This window comes from Convolutriloba macropyga, chromosome 1 (genome assembly GCF_964194025.1).
Source record: "Convolutriloba macropyga chromosome 1, txConMacr16.3, whole genome shotgun sequence".
Classification (NCBI taxonomy): Eukaryota; Metazoa; Xenacoelomorpha; order Acoela; family Convolutidae; genus Convolutriloba; species Convolutriloba macropyga.
Window position 1 is genome coordinate 57,118,135 of NC_134468.1, and position 27,895 is coordinate 57,146,029.

The 27,895-nt window shown below is 36.3% G+C and overlaps 1 protein-coding gene across 2 annotated transcripts in view; it reads right to left on the bottom strand.

The window, feature by feature from the left end:
* Positions 1-27,895, bottom strand: part of LOC142349940 (sulfotransferase 1A3-like) — an 86,904-nt gene that overhangs the window by 42,340 nt on the left and 16,669 nt on the right. The window contains exon 1 of one of the 2 annotated variants that reach the window (XM_075401808.1): positions 26,747-27,510. The exons of the other annotated variant lie outside the window; for it this stretch is intronic. Within the exon in view, the coding sequence (XP_075257923.1) occupies positions 26,747-27,294 (548 nt within the window). The 5' untranslated portion in view covers positions 27,295-27,510. Of the gene's footprint in view, positions 1-26,746; positions 27,511-27,895 lie in introns of those variants that run through there. 2 annotated transcript variants of the gene reach the window in all.

Genomic DNA, 27,895 nt, shown 5'->3' on the forward strand with positions numbered 1-27,895 from the left:
ACGAGGTTCCGTAGCGGTCACTGCAAACATTGAACACGGGTTCAATTCGGAACACGACCACGACAGACTAAGTTTTCTGTGGAGCAAAGACAGCCTGGAGAAAGTCTCTAAATACGTACAATTACACTTTTCGTTCAGAGAAAAGTGTAATTGTACTTTGCCATCTCTGATCCAGAATTGTGGATAGGACTAAACAGGAGCTTCCAGATTCCTGCAACTCAACTGTGCAGCAGTTCGAAGTAGATGAGTTCAAGTGGACAGACCCTACTGAAGAGAAATCAAGGAAACAAGCCAAAAAATTAGGATTGCTCCAAAGGCAGGTATCAACGTAGCAAAATTTTTGAGCAACGAAACTAATGCTCTCTAAACGAGACTTGTCAATGACATTTTAGAAAAAAAACAAATTGCATACTTGGAGGGACAATTCAGCTTGAGTAAGATTCAGTGATATTTGTCATTCTGAAGCTCAGCTTCGAAGGTCGTGTGAAAGTTTGATGTAGTTGCATGGATTTCACGCTTTGCCATCACAACAAGGTACATTCTGCAAACAGTCAACTATGAAGGGAAAATACAATTAACCGGATACAGAAATATGCAAACATAATGTTTCACAATAGTTGAATGGTTAGCAGAGTTTGATGACATGCATAATATCCAGATCCCCAGGTGCTTGTTCCCCTTTTCAGGGGTACAGATTAATTTGATTCCTTCACATAAGCCTCAATATTGACCGTTGGTGAAATATTTGAAACTGGAAAAGCCTGCATAGATGGCCCTGTTCAATCACAATTCACAATGTGTCATCGGCAAAGTTAAGTTGCGTCTTTCAACTCTGCAAACGAACTAGAAGGATCCTCAATTGCTACTAAGCTGGCAGGGGTCTGTGACCATGAGAGAAAAATTAAAATAGCAACAAAGCATTTTGGTATGCACAGTACTACCTTAATTGAACAGGTTCTAGCCAAGCAACAACAACAAAAAATACTTAGCTCTTGGCAACAACTGGAAACTCAAACCATGATGATTTGAAACGCATTCCGGAATATTTTTATATAATGGCTCACAGCACCAGAGAATTAAACACTGTTAAAGTTTCTAAAGTTTGGCTCCGACACTCAATTTTTACACCAAATGAGTACTTTACTTTCATGAGCAGAATTCCAGAATGGGACCAATCTAGTGCAATCATTGACACCAACTGAAAGCGCTGCATCAGTTGAAACCACGCCTGGAAACTAAAATGTTTTAACTTTCGATACAATTTTCTTTATAAAAACGATTTGACACTTGTTGAAAGGCAAATTACTTGAGGTGGGAGAAAAATTCACTCACTTCTCTCATTTCTAAACTGCGATGAAATCTTGAGAGCCGTTGAACAGCTTAGAAAAGCACTCTCGTTCTTCAACTCAAACATTTCCTAATTCTGAACTTTCAGACTAATTTTAGGAGACTTTTGATCTAAAAAGCTGATCTTTATTGCGGATATCAGAATTTGAAAAGTATAAAACCCAATTGCAAAAAAGGTCCACAATCATCGTGTACAAAAACGGTCAGGTTTATACGGAAGTATTGCTCAATTTACAGATGGTGGAGAATAGAAGAATTAAGGGTGAAGTTCTGCGCTTACTCTATTTGTGATTTCCAAATGCGATGAGAAAATGCCCATTCACAAAAATTCGAATGAATATGCATGGCCTGTTTTTTTTAAAAGAACATAACAAAAACCAAGACATTTTACGATAGCCTGCTCAAATGTTTCGTGACTCGAAATCTTTACTAGGAAGTGCGTGGTGATCTCTCAAAAGATGTTCTTTTAACGGTTGTCTGCACATTTGTTTCAGGACGCGCTTATCCTGACTCTATATAGATGGACAACCAAGACAACTGCATTGTAGCAAAACAAACAATGAAACTGGTTTTAGGGAAACTATCAACTTGACAACAATAAATCTGATTACTTTTGTTTTAAAAAAACATGAAATAGATTTTCAATTTCTTCTAGCGCCACAATTTAAACGAGTCTTGGATAGATTGATCGACAAAGCGAAACGATGCTTGCTGTTCCCTATTCGTTGGAAGCTCACCATTTACGTGTTCCGGACAGTAATGCTAAAGGCAGTCTTGATTCAAGGCTACCAACATCGTGCCCAACGAGGGGTTAATTACCACAAATGATTTTCTTTTGAAGTGCACAAATTTGCTTGAATATTCTCTGGTAATTGAAACAAAAGTTCTCTATCCAGAACTTCAAGTTTACACAGACACTTCTTGTCAAATAGTGGACCACATTGTGGAAAAGACAAGCTCAGAAACTCAACAAAGAATTAAGAAGGCATATATTTAAGAAGTGCCTAAGGAGAAAATTGTGTGTTGTGCTGAAAAGGTCCAAAAACGAGAAATATGGCCTGTGCAAAAATAGGAAAAGCATGCAGACAACACATCCAGGAGCTTTACAACCAGATAGCTGCCTGCATAGTCAATGACCAGCAGTCATCTCTACTCAGGTATTTCCGCAACATTCTCGCGGAGCTCGGGATGGCGAGAATTCATATCATTGAGTTGGCAAAAACAAAAATTGATTGGATTTAGTAGTAAATCATTTCAAAGCAGTGGTTTCTAATTTTGTCTCAGTTCGAGTTTCTTTTGTCTTTTATTTGCCGGGAGTGTGTAGGAATCAAATTCTTTTTGATTTTATCGTATTATTAACCAATTTGCAGTCTACATTCCCGGACATTGCTCACAGTGAGCTTCATTGCTGTACCATTGACTTTCAATTGTAACCATTACTGTACCAGACAAATAGCAGTATAAATACTTTGCCAGTCTGCCCAGACTCGATTACGAAACATCCCAGTCTGCCCCTCTTCTTCGCATTCTCATTTACATTCATGGTCAACACTGCACAGAACGTTTCACATAATCAGACTGTACAAACAAAGAACATAGCAAGTTTTGAAAATTTCGAATAACTGATCTCATGCATAAAACTTTTGTAACAAGTCAATCATTTTTCGTCACCTTATGTCATTTAGGGCTCTTTTTTTTACTATAATTATTGCTGATGTATTTTTTTCTCAAACACAATCTGTGATTAAGTGTTGCAAATATATGACCACACACAAACAGGCACGCACATCCTGACACATACGCACTATACTTATATATATATATATATATATATATACATTTATTTATATATTTATATATATATATATAAATATATATATATATATATATATATATATATATATATTTATATATTCACATATAAATATATATATATATATATATATATATATATATATATATATAAAGGAGACCGGAAAGGTCTCCTTTAACAGCCTTAAGGTATAAAGAGTTAGATCTACTTATTTCTGCTGTCGAAGTAGGTTTACCTATATCTCTCAAACTAACCGAATCTAGAAAACACAGAAAAAAACTGCAATTATAACGTTGGTTATAAAGAGTAACACCGGAGTCAGAGGTATACACACCGTGCAACTACTCTACTAGACTGCCTACACTTAGTGCAGTTAGCGCTATATAAAAGAGAATAGTGTCTTTTCAATCTCTGACTGGTGGGAGGTGTACATCCAGTATTTCTACTGCTACATCCCACCGGGGCTAAAAATTTTTATCCGGATTTGTGAGTTGTAGCAGTAACACATTGGATGTGCCATCCTCGTAGTGCAATGGAGTTTGTGACTTGTGTCGTCGTCTGAAGTCCTTGTCAGTGAAGTATTGATTGGGATCAACAGTGAATAGCCCACATTTTTTCAAGTTTGGAGCCAGTGAGTTTGACAGTTAGAGGGTGTGCTGGCCGGCAACGTCAGTCTTGTTAGAGTACCCAACTGTCTCTCACTGTCCTTTAGTGAGGTGTTGTTAGAGGATTGCTTTTTGTGGTAGTCTCTGTCGGTTTGTACAAGGAGATTTCTAATTATCTCCATCTGGTACAGGGTTTGTTCCTATCGGATATACCAGTTTAGCTTCTGGTGGAGATCCATCTTTTTGCTACTGTGTGAACTACTAAATCCCTGACATTTTTGTTGTTTATTGCCTACTGACTAAGTTCCGGCAAGAGACAAGAAGAAAGAACTGATCCTATCCTTCAATTCTGGCAAAAAAAGAAAGGAACATGTACAAGAAAAAAGATGAAAATATGAAAATTAAAATAGAAACGAAAGAAAAGACAATAGTTAGTTTGTGAGTTTTGAAGAACAGTGCGTCATCTAATCAGTGGGTAAGTGGCTCAATGTGATAGGTCAAGGGCCTATGTTTGGATTTCGAATTCAAAATCAGGTGCCCGATTATCAGGCCCGATTATCAGGCCCGACTATCTTCTAAGAACTCGTTATCTCAAGCGAGGCAGGCGGCGAGAGCTCAAGGGTACAAGTCGGTGTTGCATCATGGCTGCATCGCCAGGAGATGGTTGAGGATTTGTGCTTCCTCCGGTGTCTGCTCCCTGTTCTCTAACTCGTCCACTATCCAGTTCCTCTAGAAGAGGTTGAAAGTGTGCCCATGCATACACCATGTGGCTCGTCCTTCTGCGCACTGGAGATATTCAATAGGGACAATTATTGGTTGATGTGTTTTTGCGTAGAGTGGCGAGAACAGAAAATAGTTCTTGATGGGGTTAAAAAGACGTAAGGTGCCTTCAGAGTTGTTGTGGTTGATTTTATAACTGTAATTAAGATAAAAGGGCGAAAAGAGCTTTGTGTTAGCATAATGTAGACTTGAGTTTGTTGGCTCCAATGGGATTGTCCGTTGGAAGTACTGCTATACAAAGAAGTAAGTTTTTTTAATCGTTTGTAGCATCTTTGTCCACTGACTTTGTGGGTTTAGTTATTTACATCCATTTGTGTTGGATGTAAGAAACCAAACTGAAAGTAGAACGGACCATATTTTTGACAAACACGATAGTGAGCAACATGTCTCTAGAACATTGTGTTCAAATAGTTGTTCTGTCGGTCAGCTAGAGCAAAAAAATATTTGGAAGAGTGCCAAAATCATTCTTTGAAGCGGGGATTGATGGGAAAATGGAGACACTCTAGAGGGAGATCCTTGTCACGTCCCTCTTCTATGTCTTCATTCTCCAACTGTCCAAGACTGGTCTTTTGTCTTTTGTTTCAACGTGTGGTGAGGTGTTGTTGAAACATGGTTATAGATAGTTTCTGGGACATGAACAACATGCTCTGTGTTAATGCCCAGAGGATTCGTGAATTGGTGAAATTTGAAAATCGTGCCAGGTGCTCTGCGGATATTCTCTTTGTGGAGCAAACGGCGGGGTATATTTCATGCGTAGTGCGCAGGTAACGTCTTTGTGGTGAAGGGTCCGTGCAGGGGTAGTTGTTGGTCGAAGTTGGCAGATTGTATCAAGGAGGCCGAGGGAAGGACGGTTGAGGTCGAGGTGGAGGAACTGTGGTACTCCATATATGAAATGTTGGATTTTTGTTGGCTGTGATACAGGTGTGGACATCACAGGTGGAGGGTAGAAGAGAGGTCGTGAACGGGGATGAGGGCCAAGAATTCTTCTGGAGTAGGCCCAGTTTGGAACAACTGTTTCGGGTTTTGAACGATCGGACTGTTTGGCTGCAACCTCGTCGGCCCAAGAAGAGCTGTGTGGAGGCTGTGGCGGCTGCGGCACTGTTTGAAATGATTGCGGAAGCTGTTTGCCCTGTAGGAGCAGTTCTTGTGTCGAGCTGATCGGTCCCACAGTTGTAGTTAATGAACTTGTGTCGCTCCCGATACATAAAGGCAATTCTCCCGATGATGAGGAAGAAGTGGCGGGTGAAGGAAGTGGGATCATCCGCGAATAAACCAAATCGACAAAATGTGATTGTGGAGAGGCCTGGACCCTCTTGAGGAGGGAAGTATTTGCATCTCGCAAAATGGTTCAGATACTGGACGAGACAGTTTTATGTGTGTCAACGGCGATGGAAGAAAGTCGTCGACATCCAGCATGAAGAGTTCGTTTGCCGTTGGGTCGACGACGTTTGGAGGGATTGGTGAGCCTCCATCGTTAGAACTGGGGTTCAGAGCTGTAGTGTTGCTGAAACAAAACGAGTGTAAAACGGGTGCTAGTTAAATTTAAAACGAGTTCTGCCGGGAGTTCCTGGTAGTCAGTTTCATCCTAAAAAGAATCTGAATCTTTAGATAGTGAAGTAGCTCGTGAAACTTTACCTTTGCTAGGATTAAAGGTATGTAAGTGTAGTGATTTGAAATCCGGTACATGCTGTGTTTTGCTGGTAATTTTTAAGCTCTATTTTTAATCGAGTTATTGTGTACAGAAGAGGAGATTTTCTTTTAAAATATCTCAAACTTTCTGTGTAGTCATTTCGTTTCAACTTGTGAGTGCGATGGATAGCCAGCGATTCCGATAAAGAATTCTTTTAAATGGTTGCCGTTGATAAGATCACGCCAATCGAGACGGCGAAGTGGATATTATTTTTCGATAATAAATAATTTATTGAAATTATTTGTGTATTGACTTTGTAATTGTGAAAATTGAGCTTGTAACTGTGCTTGCTTGGTAAGGTCTGCAAAGTTAACGGCTTGTGCAACATCAAATTTCTCTGCGGAATCATCTTTTCTTTGAATAAGTTTTATTTTATCTATAGGGGTAGTCAATCTCTTTGGCTAAATATGCCAAGCTGTTGTGCAGTGAAATCGGCGTTGTTGAAGCGTCTTTGAATTTCGTTGGTGACTATACTTAAACGTGGTTTCGCACTTTAGTTGGGTATGCGGTATGACACATCAACATCTGCGTATAGTGAAATTTTCTCGTCGAAAATGTCAGTTTTACATGGTGTTTTAATAGAACAAGGGAATGTTTTTCATGTGACTTGATCTACGAATTGGAGATTGTTCCGGTAATATATAGGTATACGTTCAAAACATGGATTCTCTAGTAAATAAAAAGGTGAGGAGACGGTTTTACTTTGAAAAAGTGATATAGCATTTGAACTTTTTAGTGTAACAAATGTGTTTCACTGACTTGTGATATATTATACATCCAACAAGTGGAAATTTTTGCGTTAATACAATAAAAGCGGTTTGTATCAACTCGCGATCAAAATTGCAGAGTTTTTTTGTAGATAGAAAGAATTCCGTGGGCCATGTCAAGTAATATGCGACTGATCATGTAATTAAAATTAGCGTCGATCTGTACTTTTGGGTTCACAGCACCAAATCATTTTTTTACTTTTCGAATTATCTATGGACCTGTGATTCTTGGGTAATTATATATCCATTCCTAATGTTTGCTTTTGTGCCAGCAGGTGCATTAGTACGGATTGTTATGTGGACATCCTTAAATTCTTCGGAGGCCTTGCATGTGACGAAGTTAAAACCTTCTTTGTTTTGTATAAAAATGTCTTGAGATTGTGTGGCCTAATATGGGCGATCCTCATTACAATTGGAAATAGGCTTTGTGAGTACTTCAGGGCAAGTGAGTGCGGCCTCATCATAAAGATGGTCTTGAGAGCGCTTTGTGTACATGGTTGCATTATGTTGGTATCCAAAGTTAGTTCCATTTTTTGTGAGTTTTTCAAGAAATTACCGTTTTTGGAATTTTATCAATCCGGTGTTTGATCTACCAAAGTAAAAAATTCGACTTTAATCGTTTTGGTTCCCAAATAAATGATGTGTCATTAGCAGGACTTGGGGGGACAGAACACCGTTTCGACATGGCATTTTATGCGTGTTTTGCCATAATAAAACTTTCAAATTTGACATCAAAGCTCAGTGTGATGTTAGTCAGTTGATGTGATCGTCCTAGTGGGCGAAAGACATGATATTCGTGTTTTGAATTTTGTCCTGGGCACTTAGCTCCCGTGATTATCAGTGGCGTTTGGGATCCAGCATGATGAGTTCGTTTGCCGTTGGGTCGACGACGTTTGGAGTGATTGGTGAGCCTCCATCGTTAGAACTGGGGTTCAGAGCTGTAGTGTTGCTGAAACAAAACGAGTGTTAAAAGCGGGTGCTAGTTAAATTTAAAACGAGTTCTGCCGGGAGTTCCTGGTAGTCAGTTTCATCCTCAAAAGAATCTGAATCTTTAGATAATGAAGTAGCTCGTGAAACTTTACTTTTGCTAGGATTAAAGGTATGTAAGTGTAATGATTTGAAATCCGGTACATGCTGTGTTTTGCTGATAATTTATAGCATTTATTATTTGAGGTGGGGAGAGTTGAAGATCTATTTTTAATCGAGTTATTGTGTACAGAAGAGGAGATTTTCTTTTAAAATATCTCAAACTTTCTGTGTAGTCATTTCATTTCAACTTGTGAGTGTGATGGATAGCCAGCGATTCCGATAAAGGATTCTTTTAAATAGTTGCCGTTTATAAGATCACGCCAATCGAGACGTCGAAATGTAAATTATTTTTCGATAATAAATATTTTATTGAAATTATTTGTGTATTGACTTTGTAATTGTGAAAATTGAGCTTGTAACTGTGCTTGCTTTGTAAGGTCTGTAAAGTTAACAGCTTGTGCAACATCAAATTTCTCTGCGGAATCATCTTTTTTTGAATAAGTTTTATTTTATCTATAGGGGTAGTCAATCTCTTTGGCTAAATATGCCAAGCTGTTGTGCAGTGAAATCGGCGTTGTTGAAGCGTCTTTGAATTTCGTTGGTGAGTATACTTAAACGTGGTTTCGCACTTTAGTTGGTTAAGCGGTATGACACATCAACATCTGCGTATAGTGAAACTTTCTCGTCGAAAAAGTCAGTTTTACATGGTGTTTTAATAGACCAAGGGAATGTTTTTCATGTGACTTGATCTACGAATTGGAGATTGTTCCGGTAATATATAGGTATACGTTCAAAACATGGATTCTCTAGTACATAAAAAGGTGAGGAGACGTTTTACCTTGAAGAAGCGATATAGCATTTGAACTTTTTAGTGTAACAAATGTGTTTCGCTGACTTGTGATATATTATACATCCAACAAGTGGAAATTTTTGCGTTAATACAATAAAAGCGGTTTGTATCAACTCGCGATCAAAATTGCAGAGTTTTTTTGGAGATAGAAAGAATTCCGTGGGCCATGTCAAGTAATATGCGACTGATCATGTAATTAAAATTAGCGTCGATCTGTACTTTTGGGTTCACAGCACCAAATCATTTTTGTACTTTTCGAATTATCTATGGACCTGTGATTCTTGGGTAATTATATATCCATTCCTAATGTTTGCTTTTGTGCCAGCAGGTGCATTAGTACGGATTGTTATGTGGACATCCTTAAATTCTTCGGAGGCCTTGCATGTGACGAAGTTAAAACCTTCTTTGTTTTGTATAAAAATGTATTGAGATTGTGTGGCCTAATATGGGCGATCCTCATTACAATTGGAAATAGGCTTTGTGAGTACTTCAGGGCAAGTGAGTGCGGCCTCATCATAAAGATGGTCTTGAGAGCGGTTTGTGTACATGGTTGCATTATGTTGGTGTCCAAAGTTAGTTCCATTGTTTGTGAGTTTTTCAAGAAATTACCGTTTTTGGAATTTTATCAATCGGGTGTTTGATCTACCAACGTAGAAAATTCGACATTAATCATTTAGTTCCCAAATAAATGATGTGTTATTAGCAGGACTTGGGGGGACAGAACCCCGTTTCGATATGGCATTTTATGCGTGTTTTGCCATAATAAAACTTTCAAATTTGACATCAAAGCTCAGTGTGATGTTAGTCAGTTGATGTGATCATCCTAGTGGGTGAAAGACATGATATTCGTTTTTTGAATTTTGTCCTGGGCACTTAGCTCCCGTGATTATCAGTGGCGTTTGGGATCCAATCATGGTCCGGTTGATTATATACGGGATTTCAATGTTGAGATGCAAAAGGGCGGTACCGATCCAGTTGGAAGCAGCCATGCTTGGTTTCCATGTTATCTTGCCAACGTGGATCATTAATTAAATCAAATTGTATCAATTGTGGGTGATAGTGGTGTCTGCTTATGAGACTAATGCTTGCAAATTCAGTACGAGCTTCAAGTTTTTGTGGGAAAGAAAAGTCTTTCCATATTGTTAACATACGAACTATAGTGATCAAACCAGAAGCCATTTTCAAGGGAGATTGTGTGGAAAAAGTTTTTCATCGCTGAATTTTGCATGTATGGCGTACGGGCGTGCTTGAAGTGTTTATATTTGTGAGAAGACGGAAACTTGGACAGGTAGGTTTTGAAAATGTGCTGGATTGATCTTATCTTTGCTTATATGGGTTCAGAGCTGTAGTGTTGCTGAAACAAAACGAGTGTTAAAAGCGGGTGCTAGTTAAATTTAAAACGAGTTCTGCCGGGAGTTCCTGGTAGTCAGTTTCATCCTCAAAAGAATCTGAATCTTTAGATAATGAAGTAGCTCGTGAAACTTTACTTTTGCTAGGATTAAAGGTATGTAAGTGTAATGATTTGAAATCCGGTACATGCTGTGTTTTGCTGATAATTTATAGCATTTATTATTTGAGGTGGGGAGAGTTGAAGATCTATTTTTAATCGAGTTATTGTGTACAGAAGAGGAGATTTTCTTTTAAAATATCTCAAACTTTCTGTGTAGTCATTTCATTTCAACTTGTGAGTGTGATGGATAGCCAGCGATTCCGATAAAGGATTCTTTTAAATAGTTGCCGTTTATAAGATCACGCCAATCGAGACGTCGAAATGTAAATTATTTTTCGATAATAAATATTTTATTGAAATTATTTGTGTATTGACTTTGTAATTGTGAAAATTGAGCTTGTAACTGTGCTTGCTTTGTAAGGTCTGTAAAGTTAACAGCTTGTGCAACATCAAATTTCTCTGCGGAATCATCTTTTTTTGAATAAGTTTTATTTTATCTATAGGGGTAGTCAATCTCTTTGGCTAAATATGCCAAGCTGTTGTGCAGTGAAATCGGCGTTGTTGAAGCGTCTTTGAATTTCGTTGGTGAGTATACTTAAACGTGGTTTCGCACTTTAGTTGGGTAAGCGGTATGACACATCAACATCTGCGTATAGTGAAACTTTCTCGTCGAAAAAGTCAGTTTTACATGGTGTTTTAATAGACCAAGGGAATGTTTTTCATGTGACTTGATCTACGAATTGGAGATTGTTCCGGTAATATATAGGTATACGTTCAAAACATGGATTCTCTAGTACATAAAAAGGTGAGGAGACGTTTTACCTTGAAGAAGCGATATAGCATTTGAACTTTTTAGTGTAACAAATGTGTTTCGCTGACTTGTGATATATTATACATCCAACAAGTGGAAATTTTTGCGTTAATACAATAAAAGCGGTTTGTATCAACTCGCGATCAAAATTGCAGAGTTTTTTTGTAGATAGAAAGAATTCCGTGGGCCATGTCAAGTAATATGCGACTGATCATGTAATTAAAATTAGCGTCGATCTGTACTTTTGGGTTCACAGCACCAAATCATTTTTGTACTTTTCGAATTATCTATGGACCTGTGATTCTTGGGTAATTATATATCCATTCCTAATGTTTGCTTTTGTGCCAGCAGGTGCATTAGTACGGATTGTTATGTGGACATCCTTAAATTCTTCGGAGGCCTTGCATGTGACGAAGTTAAAACCTTCTTTGTTTTGTATAAAAATGTCTTGAGATTGTGTGGCCTAATATGGGCGATCCTCATTACAATTGGAAATAGGCTTTGTGAGTACTTCAGGGCAAGTGAGTGCGGCCTCATCATAAAGATGGTCTTGAGAGCGGTTTGTGTACATGGTTGCATTATGTTGGTGTCCAAAGTTAGTTCCATTGTTTGTGAGTTTTTCAAGAAATTACCGTTTTTGGAATTTTATCAATCGGGTGTTTGATCTACCAACGTAGAAAATTCGACATTAATCATTTAGTTCCCAAATAAATGATGTGTTATTAGCAGGACTTGGGGGGACAGAACCCCGTTTCGATATGGCATTTTATGCGTGTTTTGCCATAATAAAACTTTCAAATTTGACATCAAAGCTCAGTGTGATGTTAGTCAGTTGATGTGATCATCCTAGTGGGTGAAAGACATGATATTCGTTTTTTGAATTTTGTCCTGGGCACTTAGCTCCCGTGATTATCAGTGGCGTTTGGGATCCAATCATGGTCCGGTTGATTATATACGGGATTTCAATGTTGAGATGCAAAAGGGCGGTACCGATCCAGTTGGAAGCAGCCATGCTTGGTTTCCATGTTATCTTGCCAACGTGGATCATTAATTAAATCAAATTGTATCAATTGTGGGTGATAGTGGTGTCTGCTTATGAGACTAATGCTTGCAAATTCAGTACGAGCTTCAAGTTTTTGTGGGAAAGAAAAGTCTTTCCATATTGTTAACATACGAACTATAGTGATCAAACCAGAAGCCATTTTCAAGGGAGATTGTGTGGAAAAAGTTTTTCATCGCTGAATTTTGCATGTATGGCGTACGGGCGTGCTTGAAGTGTTTATATTTGTGAGAAGACGGAAACTTGGACAGGTAGGTTTTGAAAATGTGCTGGATTGATCTTATCTTTGCTTATATTATTGAGCTTATAATACTGCATATTTGTGATATGATGTGAAGAGCAGGCAAAGCGAGTGACAACCAGATCTTGTACTCCTGATCTGGGAGTAGAGATGTTACGTTTATCAATTGCGATCGGTTGATTTAAAGGTAGTGGTGAGGACAAAAAAAAATTAATCAAGAGTTTGATTAAATATGTAATAGACAAGTTTAGGATAGACCAGAGCGTGTATTATAAAAAAACAAAATATCCCGCTGTTTTTTAGTGTTTGTGTCAAACTTATAGTGTTTTTCTCGGCAAATGAAAGGTAAGGCGTTGGTTTGTACTCTAAAAATAGTCAGAGCAGCTGTTTTTGGGTGAAAAATCAATTTATCTTGTTCAACTACGATTTCAACTCAGAATGAGGATTCCAATTAATTAGGTAAATCATGTGCTCTCTGCTTCTGTACTGGTGTGATTTTGTATATTTATTTGAAGTTATTCTTTGTTTAGCCCAATTATGTTGTTGATCACTGTTAATTTGATTTATCAAAGAGAGCGAAAGGGAGAACTAAAAATTTTGGGTCAAGCTTTAATGGTAAAGGGGGTTAAGTTCTTCCAGTGTCTGGTTGTTTTGCAATACAATGATGAGAGTGTTGATCTGAATGAGTAGGGGAGTTGGATCTAAGAGTTATTATAGCTGGAGAGCCTTGAAAACTAAATGATAGTGAACTTTAGGAAGACGGTGATGAATTGACTATGTTTAAAGAGTTCTTCCAATGAGCTTGTGAGAGTAGGCGTTCAGTTTTAGTTACTGGTCCTTGCGGTGGATTAATGATTACTCGCAATTTACGATCGAGTTGGCAAAGAAAAAAGGTAATGGTAAAGTAGGTTAATTTCTTGTCGTGTCTACTGTTTTTCCAATACACTGATGAGAGAACTGATCTAAATGAGTGGGGGAGTTGGATCTAAGAGTTTTTATAGCTGGACAGCCTTGAAAGCTAATGATAGTAAGTTTTAGGAAGACGGTGATGAATTGACTATGTTTAAAGTGTGGTTCCATTGAGCTTGTGAGATTAGGCGTTCAAATTTAGTTACTGGTCCTTGCGGCGGATTAAAAGGATCACTCGCAATTTATGAAGGATTCGACAAAGAAAAAAGAAAACTAAGCAGTTCTGAATTAGAACTATCTTAAATAAGACTAATATCTTGTGTTATTTTCTTTATATCCCGGACAGTGTGTTTTGGTTGCAGAATTGTGATCTATGTTTTTTGTTTGCGTTTACAAAACTAATTGCTTGAGTGGTTTAAGGTATCAGAATTGTTTATTATTCTGGTTTTGGTGCTTGTAGTGAAGCAGGTACAAAAGGTGTTTGTTGCAAAATTGCGTTTGCAATAAAAACTGACTACGACAATAAATTTTTGTTCAATTTTTGTTATTCTGTTTGCGCGTGGTGTACTTGCACTTGACTCTGATGGGTGGTTATGGGATTACTGACTTTGAGAAAAAACGCGCGGGGGGAGTGTCCATTAGGACGAGGTCTATCTGCATATTTGGCAGAAGCAATGAATGAGTATGGGTGTCCTTCGTTTTCTTGTGCTTGTGATTTTATTATTAAAGAGTTTAAAGGATGACTTTTGGGGTGGATTGTTTTGTAGCGTCTCTGTAAGAACAAGTTGGTGATTCTGTGACCGTGGGAGGATTGGGCTAGTGTTGGGTTGTTGATTAGGGGACGCAATTGTGACGTTTAGCGTTGGCTCAGAGTGGGGCAGTGACCACAATAATATAAATTGTAGTAATTTGAGGATGGAACGACAATTACCAGCAAATGTTATTGAGGTATACTTACTCGGATTGCTGCGAAGGGTGATTCTGGTGGGAGGGCGTTATGCTGATAGATGAGATCTAAAAAATCAGCAGAGAAAATTGTTAAGTATTCTTCAATTGTGTTGTCTTTGCGTTCAATTGTGTGAGGATACTCAGTTTTGTTTCGTGCACTGTTGTTGTTGGTCATCAATTTAAGGATGTCTCCGATCTATATTCTATGGTAAGAAGCTGGGATAGCGTCCAAATTGATTCTTTATGTCAGCACAAAGGGGTTCAGATGTTTTTGTTGCTGCTTGTGGCGGAAAAATTTAAAGATAAAAGAAAGCAGTATATTTGTTATTAAAATTTCTTGTATAAAAAATTCATTAGCAACAAGTATGTAATTATATGATGTGATCGAGATTGTAAAAGATATCTTGAAAGCATATTTGCTTGATTTTAAAGCTTCAAATGTATCGGAAAGTATCAGCATAAAGAGTTCTAAAAAACAACACTTCCAGTCTGAGTTGAGAAGTTAACTGCATACATGTCTGTAGTGTAGACGAAAGATAAGTTTCAGTGTAGTGAAACTGAAACTTTGTTGATTGAGAGAAGGCTGCTGTGAGGTGGTTGAAATTTGCTGCTGTGAGATAATTGAAAAGTTTCTTTGAAGTGATAGAACAAAACAGTACTTTGAGACAGTTCTTTATGATTAATCAAGAGAGAAAGAGAGAATATTTGGAATATGTGTGGAAGCTTGAAATTTTTTCACAATTAAAAAAAAGTAGTGAGAGAGAGAGAGAGAGTTAGATTTCTGAATGGACTTCAGAAAGATAAGTTGAGAGTTGAGAGAGTGAGTTAAACTTGAGAAAAAGGTTCGTTGCGATAGAGTTGCGATAAAAGAAAGAAAGAGAGAGACAACTGAGTTACTGTGAAGTGTTAAAAAGACTGTGAAGTGTTTTTAGACGATGCAATTTGATCTGACCGCGACTTTTTTTCGGGAGAAAAAAGTTTTTGAGTCATATCTCGATAAATTAAACACTTTGGGGAATTCTTCCCCGACCGATCTCTGGGTCGACTGTTAACTTAATTTTTGGTTAATTTACTTTCTTTTATAGTCATGGTGAATGGCCTATATTCACCTCTTTTTCATTTGCTGATGAAGGGGCTTTTGTAGTTCTGCTGGGGTACCAGGTGGAAAGTTGATTTGTAGGCTATGTTAGCTTAGAGAAAGAGCTTTTTTAGTTTTCCCAGTGATAGTAATTGTAATAGAAAGGAAAAGGGTGAAAGAACTATCCGAATTATCCCCCTTTCCCCCTCAAATAAGAGAGCTACGTGTTTGTAACTTTTTGAGATTTCTATTTATGGAGTATTCTAGGTATTATGCTAAACTGTGTTCGGCTTACTAAAGCGGGAGATCAATTTTTGTATGTGATTAAGGTAGTATATGTGTGAATTTAAAGTGCGTCGTTCGTGAAGACAAAATTTTTGATTATGGTCTAAAGACTCTGTGGTCTTTTGTCGGTTGTTTTTTTAAGTAGTGCAGTCTTCATTTTTTGTAGTGCAGTCTTCCAAGCATGTCTCGAGTAGTCTAGGTTGGGTATAAGATCATTGATGGGGGGGTTATCTAAATATGATGATGGTATACCGGGCATGTCTAGATTCAACGAGACGGATTTTGACTTAGTGATAGTCGGTTTTTGAGGGTGAAGTCGTAATAACGAGTTATTAGAGAAATGTTTCGCCATTTGTTCTTGAAAGAAGAGTTCCTTTGGAGGAGTCATGTTACTTCGATGACGAGTTATTTTTTTGTCTGAAAAATCTTCTGAAATATATTTTACCATAATGGGGCGTCCATAATTTCATAAGTGCCAATTTTCTGTGGCGATACTTTTTTTGAGTTTCAAAAATTTGGGGCTTTGTTAACAATTCAAACATACGTGTTAATTTTGAGTGGTTGAGCCGTTAAAAAATGGCGGGTTATGAATTTGAATGAAAGTTCATTCTGCTCGAGATAATTGTGCTCTTCATTAGTATTATCTGAGTGGGAGCCATTGTAAAAAAATTCTTTCCTTTAATTTTTCAATTTGTGGGTGATGACCGAAATGATCAATATATGTGTGTGTATTTGTGTGTGTGTTTGGCGCAGAAATTGTATCGGGAAGTTTGTGAAGGATTACATTTTCCAAAACTATTTGTGGTGAAAGATAGAGTAAATATGATGGGCTTTTTAGGTCTAATACTGAAAACGAGTTTAAATGGCGAAAGACCCAAATTTGTTCTAACGTGAGAGCTAAAAGCAAAAGAAAATATTTTTACTTTCTGTGGCCATTTTTCATATTGTGATATTGTGTATCAAGGACTTTGCGGTGCGGAGAAATATATTAAGTTGGCTATTGCTATTCTCAACTAGTCCGTTTGACCAGGGTGCTTATGGTGTACGTGGTTTAAATTGCACATTATACACACATCAAAAGCGTGCAAAATCGCCGTTAATAATTTCATTTGCGTTCTCTGTGACTAAAGTATCAGAAAATCCAAAACTATCTATCCAGTGGTCAAATTTAACGTTTATTGCATTGGTTGCATCATTTTTAGTGAAAGATGAGGAACAACATAGTGTGTGAAAGCATCTAATATAACGTATACATAAGAGTTTTCATTTGAAGAAGGAAAAATTGGTCCTTTTTTGTGTTCATCAAATTTTGATTGTTGAAGTCTGGCGAAACTTCTAGGAATGGCTGTTGGGAAGCTAGAAGTACGTTTTGGCATAGAGTTGTTTCTTTGTCCTTTGAGGCAATCTTGTGTAAGGATTGCTATCCACGTTTTAATGTTCGGGAAAAAATAAACATCTGTTATTGTAGCTAGCGTGTAAGGATTGCTATCCACGTTTTAATGTTCGGGAAAAAATAAACATCTGTTATTGTAGCTAGCGTTTTCTTACGACCGGGGTGGCCTGAGAGATCGTGTGAATGCGTTTTGTGAAATATTGTCAGAAGCAGACATTGTCAAACAATTTTTTGTGATTTCTGTTTTTTGTATGAAATACTATATTTGATTCGGTTCGTTTATGCTTAGATCTTGGAAACGACGATAATAGTGTAACAAACCTTTGTTGCTCTGGTTGTTGAAGTGGGGGTGACAGGGCAATTTTCATAATGTTTTCACAGGAGAATGTTTTGCTGTTTCTAACAAAAACATGTCAGTGATTCCATTTTTCTTCATAGAAAGAATTATATATCTCAGGTGATTTGGTATAAAGTATTATTAGTATTATTAGTAGAACTATTATTATCTTTATGGTTATTATTGTTATTATCGTGGTCTGTTAGTGATGGAGTGTTTACTGTTTGTGATGAAAAACCTAATGCATTGACTAGCAATGTGAAATTAAAATCCGTTTCTGTGGTTTCATTCACAATTGAGTCCATTGGTTGTGAAGGTACTATACTATCCATATTTGGTGACGCCTATAGAGACGTGTTTGTGGGATTTGCGATATTATTGAATGTAAATTGTTGGTTTTCAGCATTATTTTTCTCAAGTGAGTTTGTCCATGGCCAATTTTTAATTGTTTATAATTTCAGATGGTACTTCTGCAGTGGTTATATAATTTTCTGGAAACCATATTGGATCATAGATATATTATAACGTTCTTTCGACTGCTATTAGTTTAACGATATCTTTCTGCTATTAGTTTTGTGGCTGAAAGAATATGGTACGAGGCGTTTCCAAAATCTATGTATGTAGCAAGGAAAGAGTGTGAGAGTTCCTAGTATCTCTTCTACTGGTAGATCTGCATTCTTACTGAGCTAATATATGTTTTTATCAGGTGAGTTAAAACCTCCACTTTCTTTTCTAGCGATTTTGTGTACGCTTTGTTTTTGTGATTGTTTAGCGACAATATTTAATGTTGATGCTAAGCGTTTTAAAAGTTCAAATGCTGATTCTCTAAATAAACCAGCTCTATCAGTTAGCTGTAATTGGTTTTATACTCCGTTAAGAAATTCAAAGAAAGTGTCTGATAGTGGACTGAATAACGTGGTGTCATAGATAAGTGAGGTGAAAACATCAGCAAGAGGGTCACAGAAAAAATTGTGCTTTTTGTGAGTTGAGTTTCTTAGACATCAATTAAATACGAAAGAAAAGTTATTCGAGAGACTTGTGAAGCCTTTGCAGTTAGGAAGGAGAGGCTGTTGCTCAACAATAAAATAATGGAGTTCAAGTTGTTGTGCCGTGTTCAAGTGTATGTTTAGTTCATCTTGGTTTTGATAGTGTGATACTTCAAAAGGTTTAATATCACATAAAAGGTGTTTGTTCTGTTATGTAAGAACAGCTAATTGTATTTCATCGGAATTTGCATCGGATTGGGTCGACGTTTGGCTATTCTGCAGGCTCATTTTAATAAGTTGATTACTGTTTAATTTTTATTCGGAATGTGGTTGCCTTTTACTTCAAATTAAAATGTGCAAATATATATAAAAATATAGAATCTGGTTCTAGATTTCTCTTTAAAGAGAAAAGCTTGTGTTTTGTGTGAGTGCTTTTTATGGTTAGTGTTTGTTAGCACCTGTTATAACAGTATCCGAGAGAGCTCTTTTTACAGCCTCAAGGTACAAAGAATTAGGGCTACTTATTTCTGCGCGCGAAGTAGGTTTACCTATATTTCTCAGACTATCCGACTCTATAGAACACAGAAGATAAACTTCAATTATAACGGTGGTTATTAGGAGTACCACCGGAGTCAGCGGTATACACATCGTGCAACTACTCCATTAGACTGACTACAGATAGTGGAGTTAGCGTTTTATAAAAGAGAATAGTGTCTTCTCAGTCTCTGATTGGTTGGAGGTGTACATCCAGCATTTCTACTGCTACAATATCCATATATATATATATATATATATGTATGTATATATATAAATATATATATATATATATATATATATATATATATATATATATATATGAACATCTTGTTATTTATTCAGACACAATTGATGCTCATAGTTGAGAAATTCAGAAAATTGAAATATTCATTAAATTGTCTTTGCAAGCACGATTTAGTTACAAGAGCAAATATATAAAAACGGTTTAGTCACAGTCACAAAAAAATAATAACTACAAATCGTCTGAGGTTTATAGAAGAAAAGTTTATGAAAAACGGTAATGGAAACTTCGGTTTAGCAGCAATTGCGAAAGCTTGTCAACCATGAAGTGCCAATGCCAAAGCAAGTTAGCAAATCCCACCAGCTGATTTTTTATATATTTTTTTTTAATTTTCCTAAATCCGTTTTTACATAGGATTCTAAGCTTGGATACAAAATCTGTAGAAAATCAGAACTTTCGCTAGTCCTACGATAGCTAATTGATACCACCCACTTGCCAAAATAAAAATCAGATTAGAGTAGGCTGTCTATAACCTTGAGTTTTTTTTTGTTTACGCATATTCAATTTGAAATTGCTAAGAGTACCAAACAACCTTAAAACAATTGTACAGATTATTCCGGATGAGGGACTTTATCTCACTTTGTTTTTCAATTTAGATGACACAATTTTTGTTTCTAATAACCGCGTTTGTCAGAACAGGCACTATGAACAAAGCAGGCGTCATTTGAACACGAGTGCAGCCTATTCGTACATGTGACCAGGTTGAATGTAAAACGCCCATTTCGTACGCTGCGGAAAATGAAAACAGATTCTTTAACTGTCATAAAATTGCTTCAAGAGCAATTTTTGACTACATACGCATCCCAACAATGTGAAATGAGTTGGTATGACTAGTTTTTTAAAATCTTTTCCGGGTTTCCACTCTAAATTTTAATTAAATTTAATGGTATTTGTTCGGCCTTACCGACAAAAATCAAGCCAGGTTTTGCCCACAACCACCAACTACCATTTAGCACCTGACCTGTCAAACTTCTGTCCAGGAATTCTACAAGTGTTGGGCTGGCAAAATCCTTAAGGAACATGTTATTGTGGTAAAACTCATGATAACTCAGCGACACATCTTTTGGGTTTCTGATCACAATGACGTTCTTTCGCTTCAATGAGAAGATTTCCGGAGGTGCTAAGTTGGTTGACTGGTGTGTTTTCAACAATCGTGGTCTTCTTGAAATCTGATTGGCTAAATCACACCCGTATAATTCGCCATAATTTGCCTCTAGATATGGCGTTAGTTTTCTTATCTCAAAGGATTCATTGTGCTCTAGCACTTCCAATCCGTATAACATGCCAATTATAATGTTTTGAGCCCAGGTGGTTCCAGATCTTGGGTATGTAGAGACGTAAATATCATCAGGCAGACCCTGGAAGTTTTTGGCAGCTTGGACCGATTCTTTTGTGAAGGGTCCTTCGAACAAGACACCATCGCATACAAAACGAGTCGAAGTTATCGGCATAGCTGTTCTACTCCTCAAATTACGACGAGCTTACGAAGTCTCATAAGAGTTACTACTAGGCGTTAGAAGTCTTACTAAGTAAGCAAGAAGAATATATATCTTATTAGAACCTCGTATTGAATTTCGTATTAACGACAGCTAAGTTTTATTAGATATAATACGAGGCAAACTTACGGCAGTGAATTTTAAATAAGTAAGCAAAAGGAACTTGCAAGTCGTTATATGAATGTATAAACACCACCTTAAACTTGAGTGAACCTGCAAGTTTTCTTATTAAGGACGTACAAAATCTTTCAAGATCAAATGGTAAGAGGTAGTTTGATTATTCCAACGTAACTATTTATGAAATATCTGGGGATTTGAATCGGTACGAGCACTTTTGGTCTCTGAAGTTGAGCACCGCAGTCAACTTAAGAGCTGTCTCACAACCGAGAACAAAATCCACAATTGTGATAAGTTTCAGATCTCTATTTAACGACTTCTACATTTTGGACTGTTTTGAGTTTTACAGCTCAAAACCTCAAATATATGTAGTAATACTGGTCGAGTATAGAACTTGCTATGCTGAATGACTTGGGCGGCTAACAAAGTAGATAATCCTCGTGATACTGCCATCAGCAGAAAAAACACTGACTGGTTATGATAAAGAAAGATAAATAGAACAAATCGAATTTATGAACGCGTACTAGACTGAGGCATTAGACACTGCTGCTTCGAATGCTATAAACTTTCAAAAAAAATCTCATCTTTTCACCAAATCTCATGATAATTCTACTCACCATGCACAGAAATTTTGTATCCCCCTCTTCTCATTTCCTTCAGGGAGAAATATAGAACAACAGGGAGAAAATTTAGACCCACCTTAAATTTGTAACTCAAAGATCATACTCAGTTCCCATTTTAAAATATCAAGAAAAACTATTCATCGAATTTCTGTTGTTGATTCTCCTTTGCTATTATCTGAAATCTCACATTACCAAATTAGCTAAAACCGGACACAATCAATAAAACTAAACTTTCTTCAAGAAAAATTAAAAGACAAATAAGAGCATGAAAACTTCAGAGAGCGAGAGAAAAGTTCTAACCCGGGTCGAGATGTCAGCGCCGTTTCAGCGCATTTTTTGTAAGTAGTGAGCTGAATGCGCTGAAACTATGTAAGAAAAGCGCTGAATGCGCTGAAATGCGCTGAAACTTTGAAAAGGCGCTGAAAATTCAAAATTTCAGCGCATATTAAGCGCATTTACATAATTTCAGCGCATTTTGAGTACAATTCTTCCAAAAGTTTCAGCACTTTTTTCAGCGCATTTCTTACAAAGTTTCAGCGCAAATTCAGCACATCCGAAGAAAAGTTTCAGCGCTTTTGAGAAAACGTAAAAGCAATAAAATTTCAGCGCGTTTCTTACAAAGTTTTAGCGCTAATTCAGCGCATCCGTATAAAAATTCAGCACTTTTGAGAAATTGTATCCAGATTGAGGAGCGCGTTAATGATAATAATTTTCATCGCAATTCTTACAAAGCTTTTAAAAACATACGTTATTATCGGTTCGAAGATCTACAGTGAACAGAAACAAGAGTAAAAATTGTAGCATGTGTCACAGCAAAATACCAGATGGCAAAAACCGATGAGAGAAAATACTCAAATTAAATTCAATATTATAGCTCATTGTTAAAAATTCAAAAATCAATATTCAGGATGGAATATCTAAAATAATTTTTAAGAGTGTGATAAAGTTGATGACTGATCGTTTACGGAAAGAGTAACTCATTTGGCCATGACTCGTGGTCAGTAGCCTAAATGGCTCATGAGACTCGCTACATGAAACCATCACAGGCGAATATTAGATTAAATTATCAGCTTAAATATGATAAAAGGGGTACATAGCAATTAACCCTATGTCAAAAGCCCGAAGTCATAATCTTTTCGTTCAATAGTTCCATTACAAATTAGCAGTCAATACCAGTATTATGAGCATGCTTTGACAAGCCGAAAATTTATGTTTGGTTGTGATTGTTTTACATCCAGTCGCACGGGCTGCTGAGGCACGGCCATGCCCCACCTGGCCGGGCAAAAAACAATATGAGATTTAAAGCATGGTAAATACATATTATTACATCATAAAGAATCTCTTGTAGGTATTAATATACTAAAAATGCTTTTGGACAACTATAACAGTAGAGTATATTGGAGTATACCTAGGGCATGTTGGCGCATTGGGTTTTTTTGGCATTGGGTATTTTGTCCTGAAAACGACGAAGCCTTCTGGTTTTTCATAAATAGCTATTTTTAAGTCGAAGTGGTTGACATTGATGAGGTCGTGCATACTGCATATCACGTAGTCTAGGTTGAATTTTATAAGGAAAGGTATTGGGGGTGAGTCTAATTCTGCAAAATTGGCTCATGCTGTCTTTTTGCTTGCAATGAAATTTAACAATAGTTTTCAGCGCTTATTGTATCCATCAAGCTCGTCATTGAAATTGTGTGCCTATGAAAATTTATTGAGATAAAAAATTATATGATATTAGGGCAAAAAACATTCTTTGAAGGTAAGTTTTCTGGAGCAGAAATATGAAGCTAGCAACTGGGAGTTCCTCTTGAGTTACCTTTTTGCGAGAAAATAAAGACTCGAAAATTAGCTTTTTTTTGTTTTTGCGTAAAAAATGTCTATTTTTGAAACTGGTAGACTGAATTAAAACTTCAGATCGAGAAAAAGTACTTGAAAGATTTGATTTTAAAGGATTGGCTCAAATAGAATTTATGTAGTATCACAAAAGCAAGAGCTGTTGGGGTCATTCTCCAGAAGTCCATACTAGGTATCACATTGTTTAAACCATGCTCGTCTCCTAGTATCCACTCAAATCTATTTACAGTCTTCAAAAATAGAAAAAGTTTGATATGAATACGCGAGTTATATGATTTAATTTATTGTTCCGACCCACTTGTGGGGGAGGAAATATATACTCAAATGGGTTTTTTTTCTTCAGACAATTTTAGCCGATCGATATATTCATCGTAGAGAGTTGAGACTGGTATCATTAGAAAGCTCGTCCAGCGTAGAATATGGAACTAAATTTTTTTTGATTTTCGTTTCTTGATAAGAGTTTTCGAGGTTTAAACTTTTGAGAAAAGTAGAGTGAATTCCATTGTTTAAATTCACATTTTCCGTAGTTTTTGACCAAATTTTGGTCAATTTTGCTAAAGTCGTTAAACTTTTTTTTTCGAAAAAACAATGTAATTTGTTTTACGGTCAAGGTTAGAGAAAGTTCGCCAACTTGTTTTATCCGAGTTTTTTTTGTTAATATTTCTGCTTAATTTTTCGAATTCGAGTCTTTTTTAAATAAGAAAAAAGGCTCCAAATAAGCTTCTGTTTCCTAGTTCGTTTAAATTTGCAGGAAGTAGAGACCTGAAATCTGATGCCACAATCTTTGAAAAATCCAAAAATTATAGCTGTACACTAGCTTCCTCTAGGAGTGTTCTGGAATTCAAGTTTTGCCGTTTCTCCAAAAAAAGAACCTAATAATTATACAAAATGCATGATATATTTGTGGTTTTTGAAATCTTTCATTTGCTAATTATTCTAGTTTACTAACATATGGAAAACTTAATTGGTGTTGTTGGACGCTGAGAAAAACCGGAGCGGGAATCGAACTCATCATGGATTCTTACAATCAATAATTAGTCGGATTATACTCGCGGTCTTTTTCAAGTTTTCTTCCCAGTTTCCTTTTTTTATGTTGATTACTGTAAAAAGTTACTTCAAATCACGGCCCAACCAATGACATATCCCTCTGACAACAAAAAAGGCCATATGAAAAAAATTAGTTTGTCTTCAGAAAAAACTAATACTTTTTATAGCTTTGACTATGTAGTTTCGTAAACATTAAATGATTTTTCTTTTTGTTTGAGATTCATTTGTCATTTCTTTTCCAGCCTCCTGACTACACTTTTTTACTTTAAGGTCCAATTTGCTTCCTAAAGAGTTACAGGTGAGCCTATAAAATACCTTCAGTTGTTTGTTAATGCCTCTTATGACTTTTAATGTTTTTGTTTAAAGAGGATGTTGGTGAGATTTTGAAATTTGTCGTTTTTTAATTTTATTTCAGTCCACATGCAGCTTAGTCTCTGTATATACAGCCAAAAATTATTCCAAAGAACTCTCCTAGTGGTTTGATTTTCAAATAATGCTTTTTGGCTTTCCTACTACGAAATTCCACAAAAAATTTTTGAATTTTTGCATATTTTTCTTTATTTCAGGTAGGTACTTATTTCCTTTTCAACTAATCATATTAAGCATAGCTTCAATTGAAATTGAAAGAATGAGCAAATAAACATGTTTAATCGCTTCCGTGAATAGCTGATAGTTTTAACGATTGCAAAGCCGTTCTCTCACAAAACTTATTGGAATTTTGTCTTCGCCTGTAATTGGGGCTCTTTTCGTTTTCGTACGGCATATTCCTGTCAATCAAAAGCTTAATTGTTTCTAAGGATGTTTAAATGAATCAATATACTGATTTGGGATTAGAGCTAAAACTTTTATTGACTTTCAAATGTTTTTTTTGTGAAAAAGATAATTTTGTACTTCCCATTTTTTTTGCATATTTTCCTGTGTTTGGGGTTATAATTTGTCCTATTTTCGACTTATCACCTTAAAGATAGTTCCAGCTGGCATTCATGGATTGCGCAAAAAATCTTTTTAATGACGTCAGGTAAATCTTAATGTTTTGAGGGCTTCGCACCCGTGAATTCCCAAAATCTATTAGGACTTTTTGTTGTTTTTTTCCTCTAAATGTCGTTCTTTTTGTTGTCGTTCGGCAAATTTGTGACAATCAAAGGCCATGATTGCTTCTAGGATTGTTTAACAGAACCCATAGCCTGATTTTTTTTCAATTTTTGTAGTTTTTTCTTTGTTGTCTTTTTCACGAATACCTTTTAATTGGAAGACGCAGTTAAAATTAAGACGGACCAAAACAATTCGTTTAATCGCTTTCGTCAGCTTAAGCATACTTTGGTCTCAATAAAAGCGAGTTAGTTTGGATTCCTGAGCATTTCCAAATTTATATCTTTTCGTTTTAATTTGAAAGCTTATGGTTTGTTTGAACTTTTGAAATTATTTCTTTTTAAAAATTCAGTAGGTTTTTGAGCTTTGTCTCTTTTATTTTAAATCTTTCAATTTTGTAGCTTGGTGTCTGTATCGACAGGTCGTATCCTCTCTCCAGTAATTCAAGATTCAGTCTTTATAACATTTTTATTTCAAACTAATTGTTTCTTGGCTTTGGTACTACGCATCTTCATAATAAAGTGTTATTTTTGGTTAATTGCTCTTTTTGAGTTTTTTGTTTGCTTTTCACATGATCAGCCTAGTGAGATTATCAAAATGGCGTAGCAAAAGTGTAATATTAGCGCTGTTTAATATTCTCCGTGAACATCCTGTGGTTTCAACGGTTGCTGCACCGAATTCTTCTTGAATTCAATTGTTTTTTGTTTCGTGTTTGTGGTTATTTTTACAGTGGTCCAACATCTTAGAGATAACGACAAGTCTCAATTCCTATGACGTATAATGTAGCCTTCCTAATGAGCCGAGTTGATACAAAGGGGTTTCATTCAATTTGAAATTGGTTGTTTTGAATCAAAGGAAAGTCTTTTTGAACATTTTGCTCTTCTTCGTTGGCCTGTCACGGAGTCGCATTATTGAGAGGTCATATATCTTATCCAATGAACATCTATTGAAGTACAGGGTGATTTGTTTAGATTGGGTTTTATCGGATTCCTGTTTCATTTTGTTATCTTCTGTTTTAATATATTGTCATCGAGTTTTGGTAGCAATTAATGTTTGCTATTATTTGTTTTTGTGCGTGTCTTGCTTTGATACAGAACGAAGGTGAGCTCGCTTAAATTTAGCGTGATTCGATAAGGATTCATTGAATGAGTCAAATTAGACCCGAAAGTGTTAATTAGATCCAAAAATGAGGCAAATTAGATCAAAGAAAGAGTGATAATGCTTTACGCTTCCGGTAACTGCAAAAAAAACTAAATTAATTCAAAGTTTTCCGAAAAGTTGCGTTAAGTTGTTGCAATCCTACCTGCCGTATTTGATCCATTGTTTGTTCCAACTCCACCAGCTTCCATAATTAACTCTACCTTCCAAAAACCGATCCAGGAAAATTTGTAGCGTTGGACTTTGATGCCTTCTCAAATTGGGACCCGTTTTATACAATTTAAAGTAACTTAGGGAAACGTCTTTAGGGTTGCGAAAAACAAGAACGTTTTTAAGTTCCTTAGAGAATATGTCAATGGGTGATATATGAACTGGTAAATGATGCTTTAACAATCGTGGGTTTTTCAACGAATTATCAGCTAAAGCACAACCAGTCACATCATTCAGGACTAGTTCCAAGTACGGCGAAAGGTAATGCAGGTCAAAATTTTGACCATCAGTTAGGTTATCCGTGCCATAGACTGTTCCAATGAGGATATTTTGCGTCCATGCGGTCCCAGATCTAGGATATGTTGAGATAAAGATATCGTCTGGCCGACTTTTGAAATTTTTTGTAGCTAGAACAGAGTCTTTAGTGTAGCTTCCCTCAAATATAACACCTTCGAGAGTAAATGGATCAAAGTTTGGCGGCATATTTTAACCGCTTACAATAAAGTGGCGTTGACAATCAATTATTTAATCGAAGATACTGTAAAAACAGCAAACTTTTGGGTGAAGTTATAACGAAAACAATTATAATAATGATAGAAAAAGCTTAAATATTTTTAGTTGAACGATTTTTTGTCTTATACTGAATTGAAACTATCCAATGTACCGCTTTTGAATTTTTCTGTTCTCAGCAGCTTTTGAACTCTCTTTTTATTTTCTTCTATTTATTCGGTCGAAAACTTAATTAAAACAAAAGAATTTGAGAAGTTTTCACAGACAGAACACTTGTGCGAAAAAGAGTGATAGAAGATAATATTATTGGCACAAGTCCTTTTCTGACTTTCTGAGCAATTTGAAAAAGCACTCAGTGTTCCAAATTATAAAGTGAGTGTTAAATTGAATGGTGTATTTACTGAAATGATAAACATTTGTTATGATGAATTTTTTTATAATAAAAATTATGAGACAACATAATGTGAAAAAGATCGAATACCCGGGTTGAGGTTTCACCGCTAAAAATAGCTAAAAGATGTAAGATTTCCGGTGAATTTGATTAAAAAGTGTGAGATTTGCGCTCAATGCGATG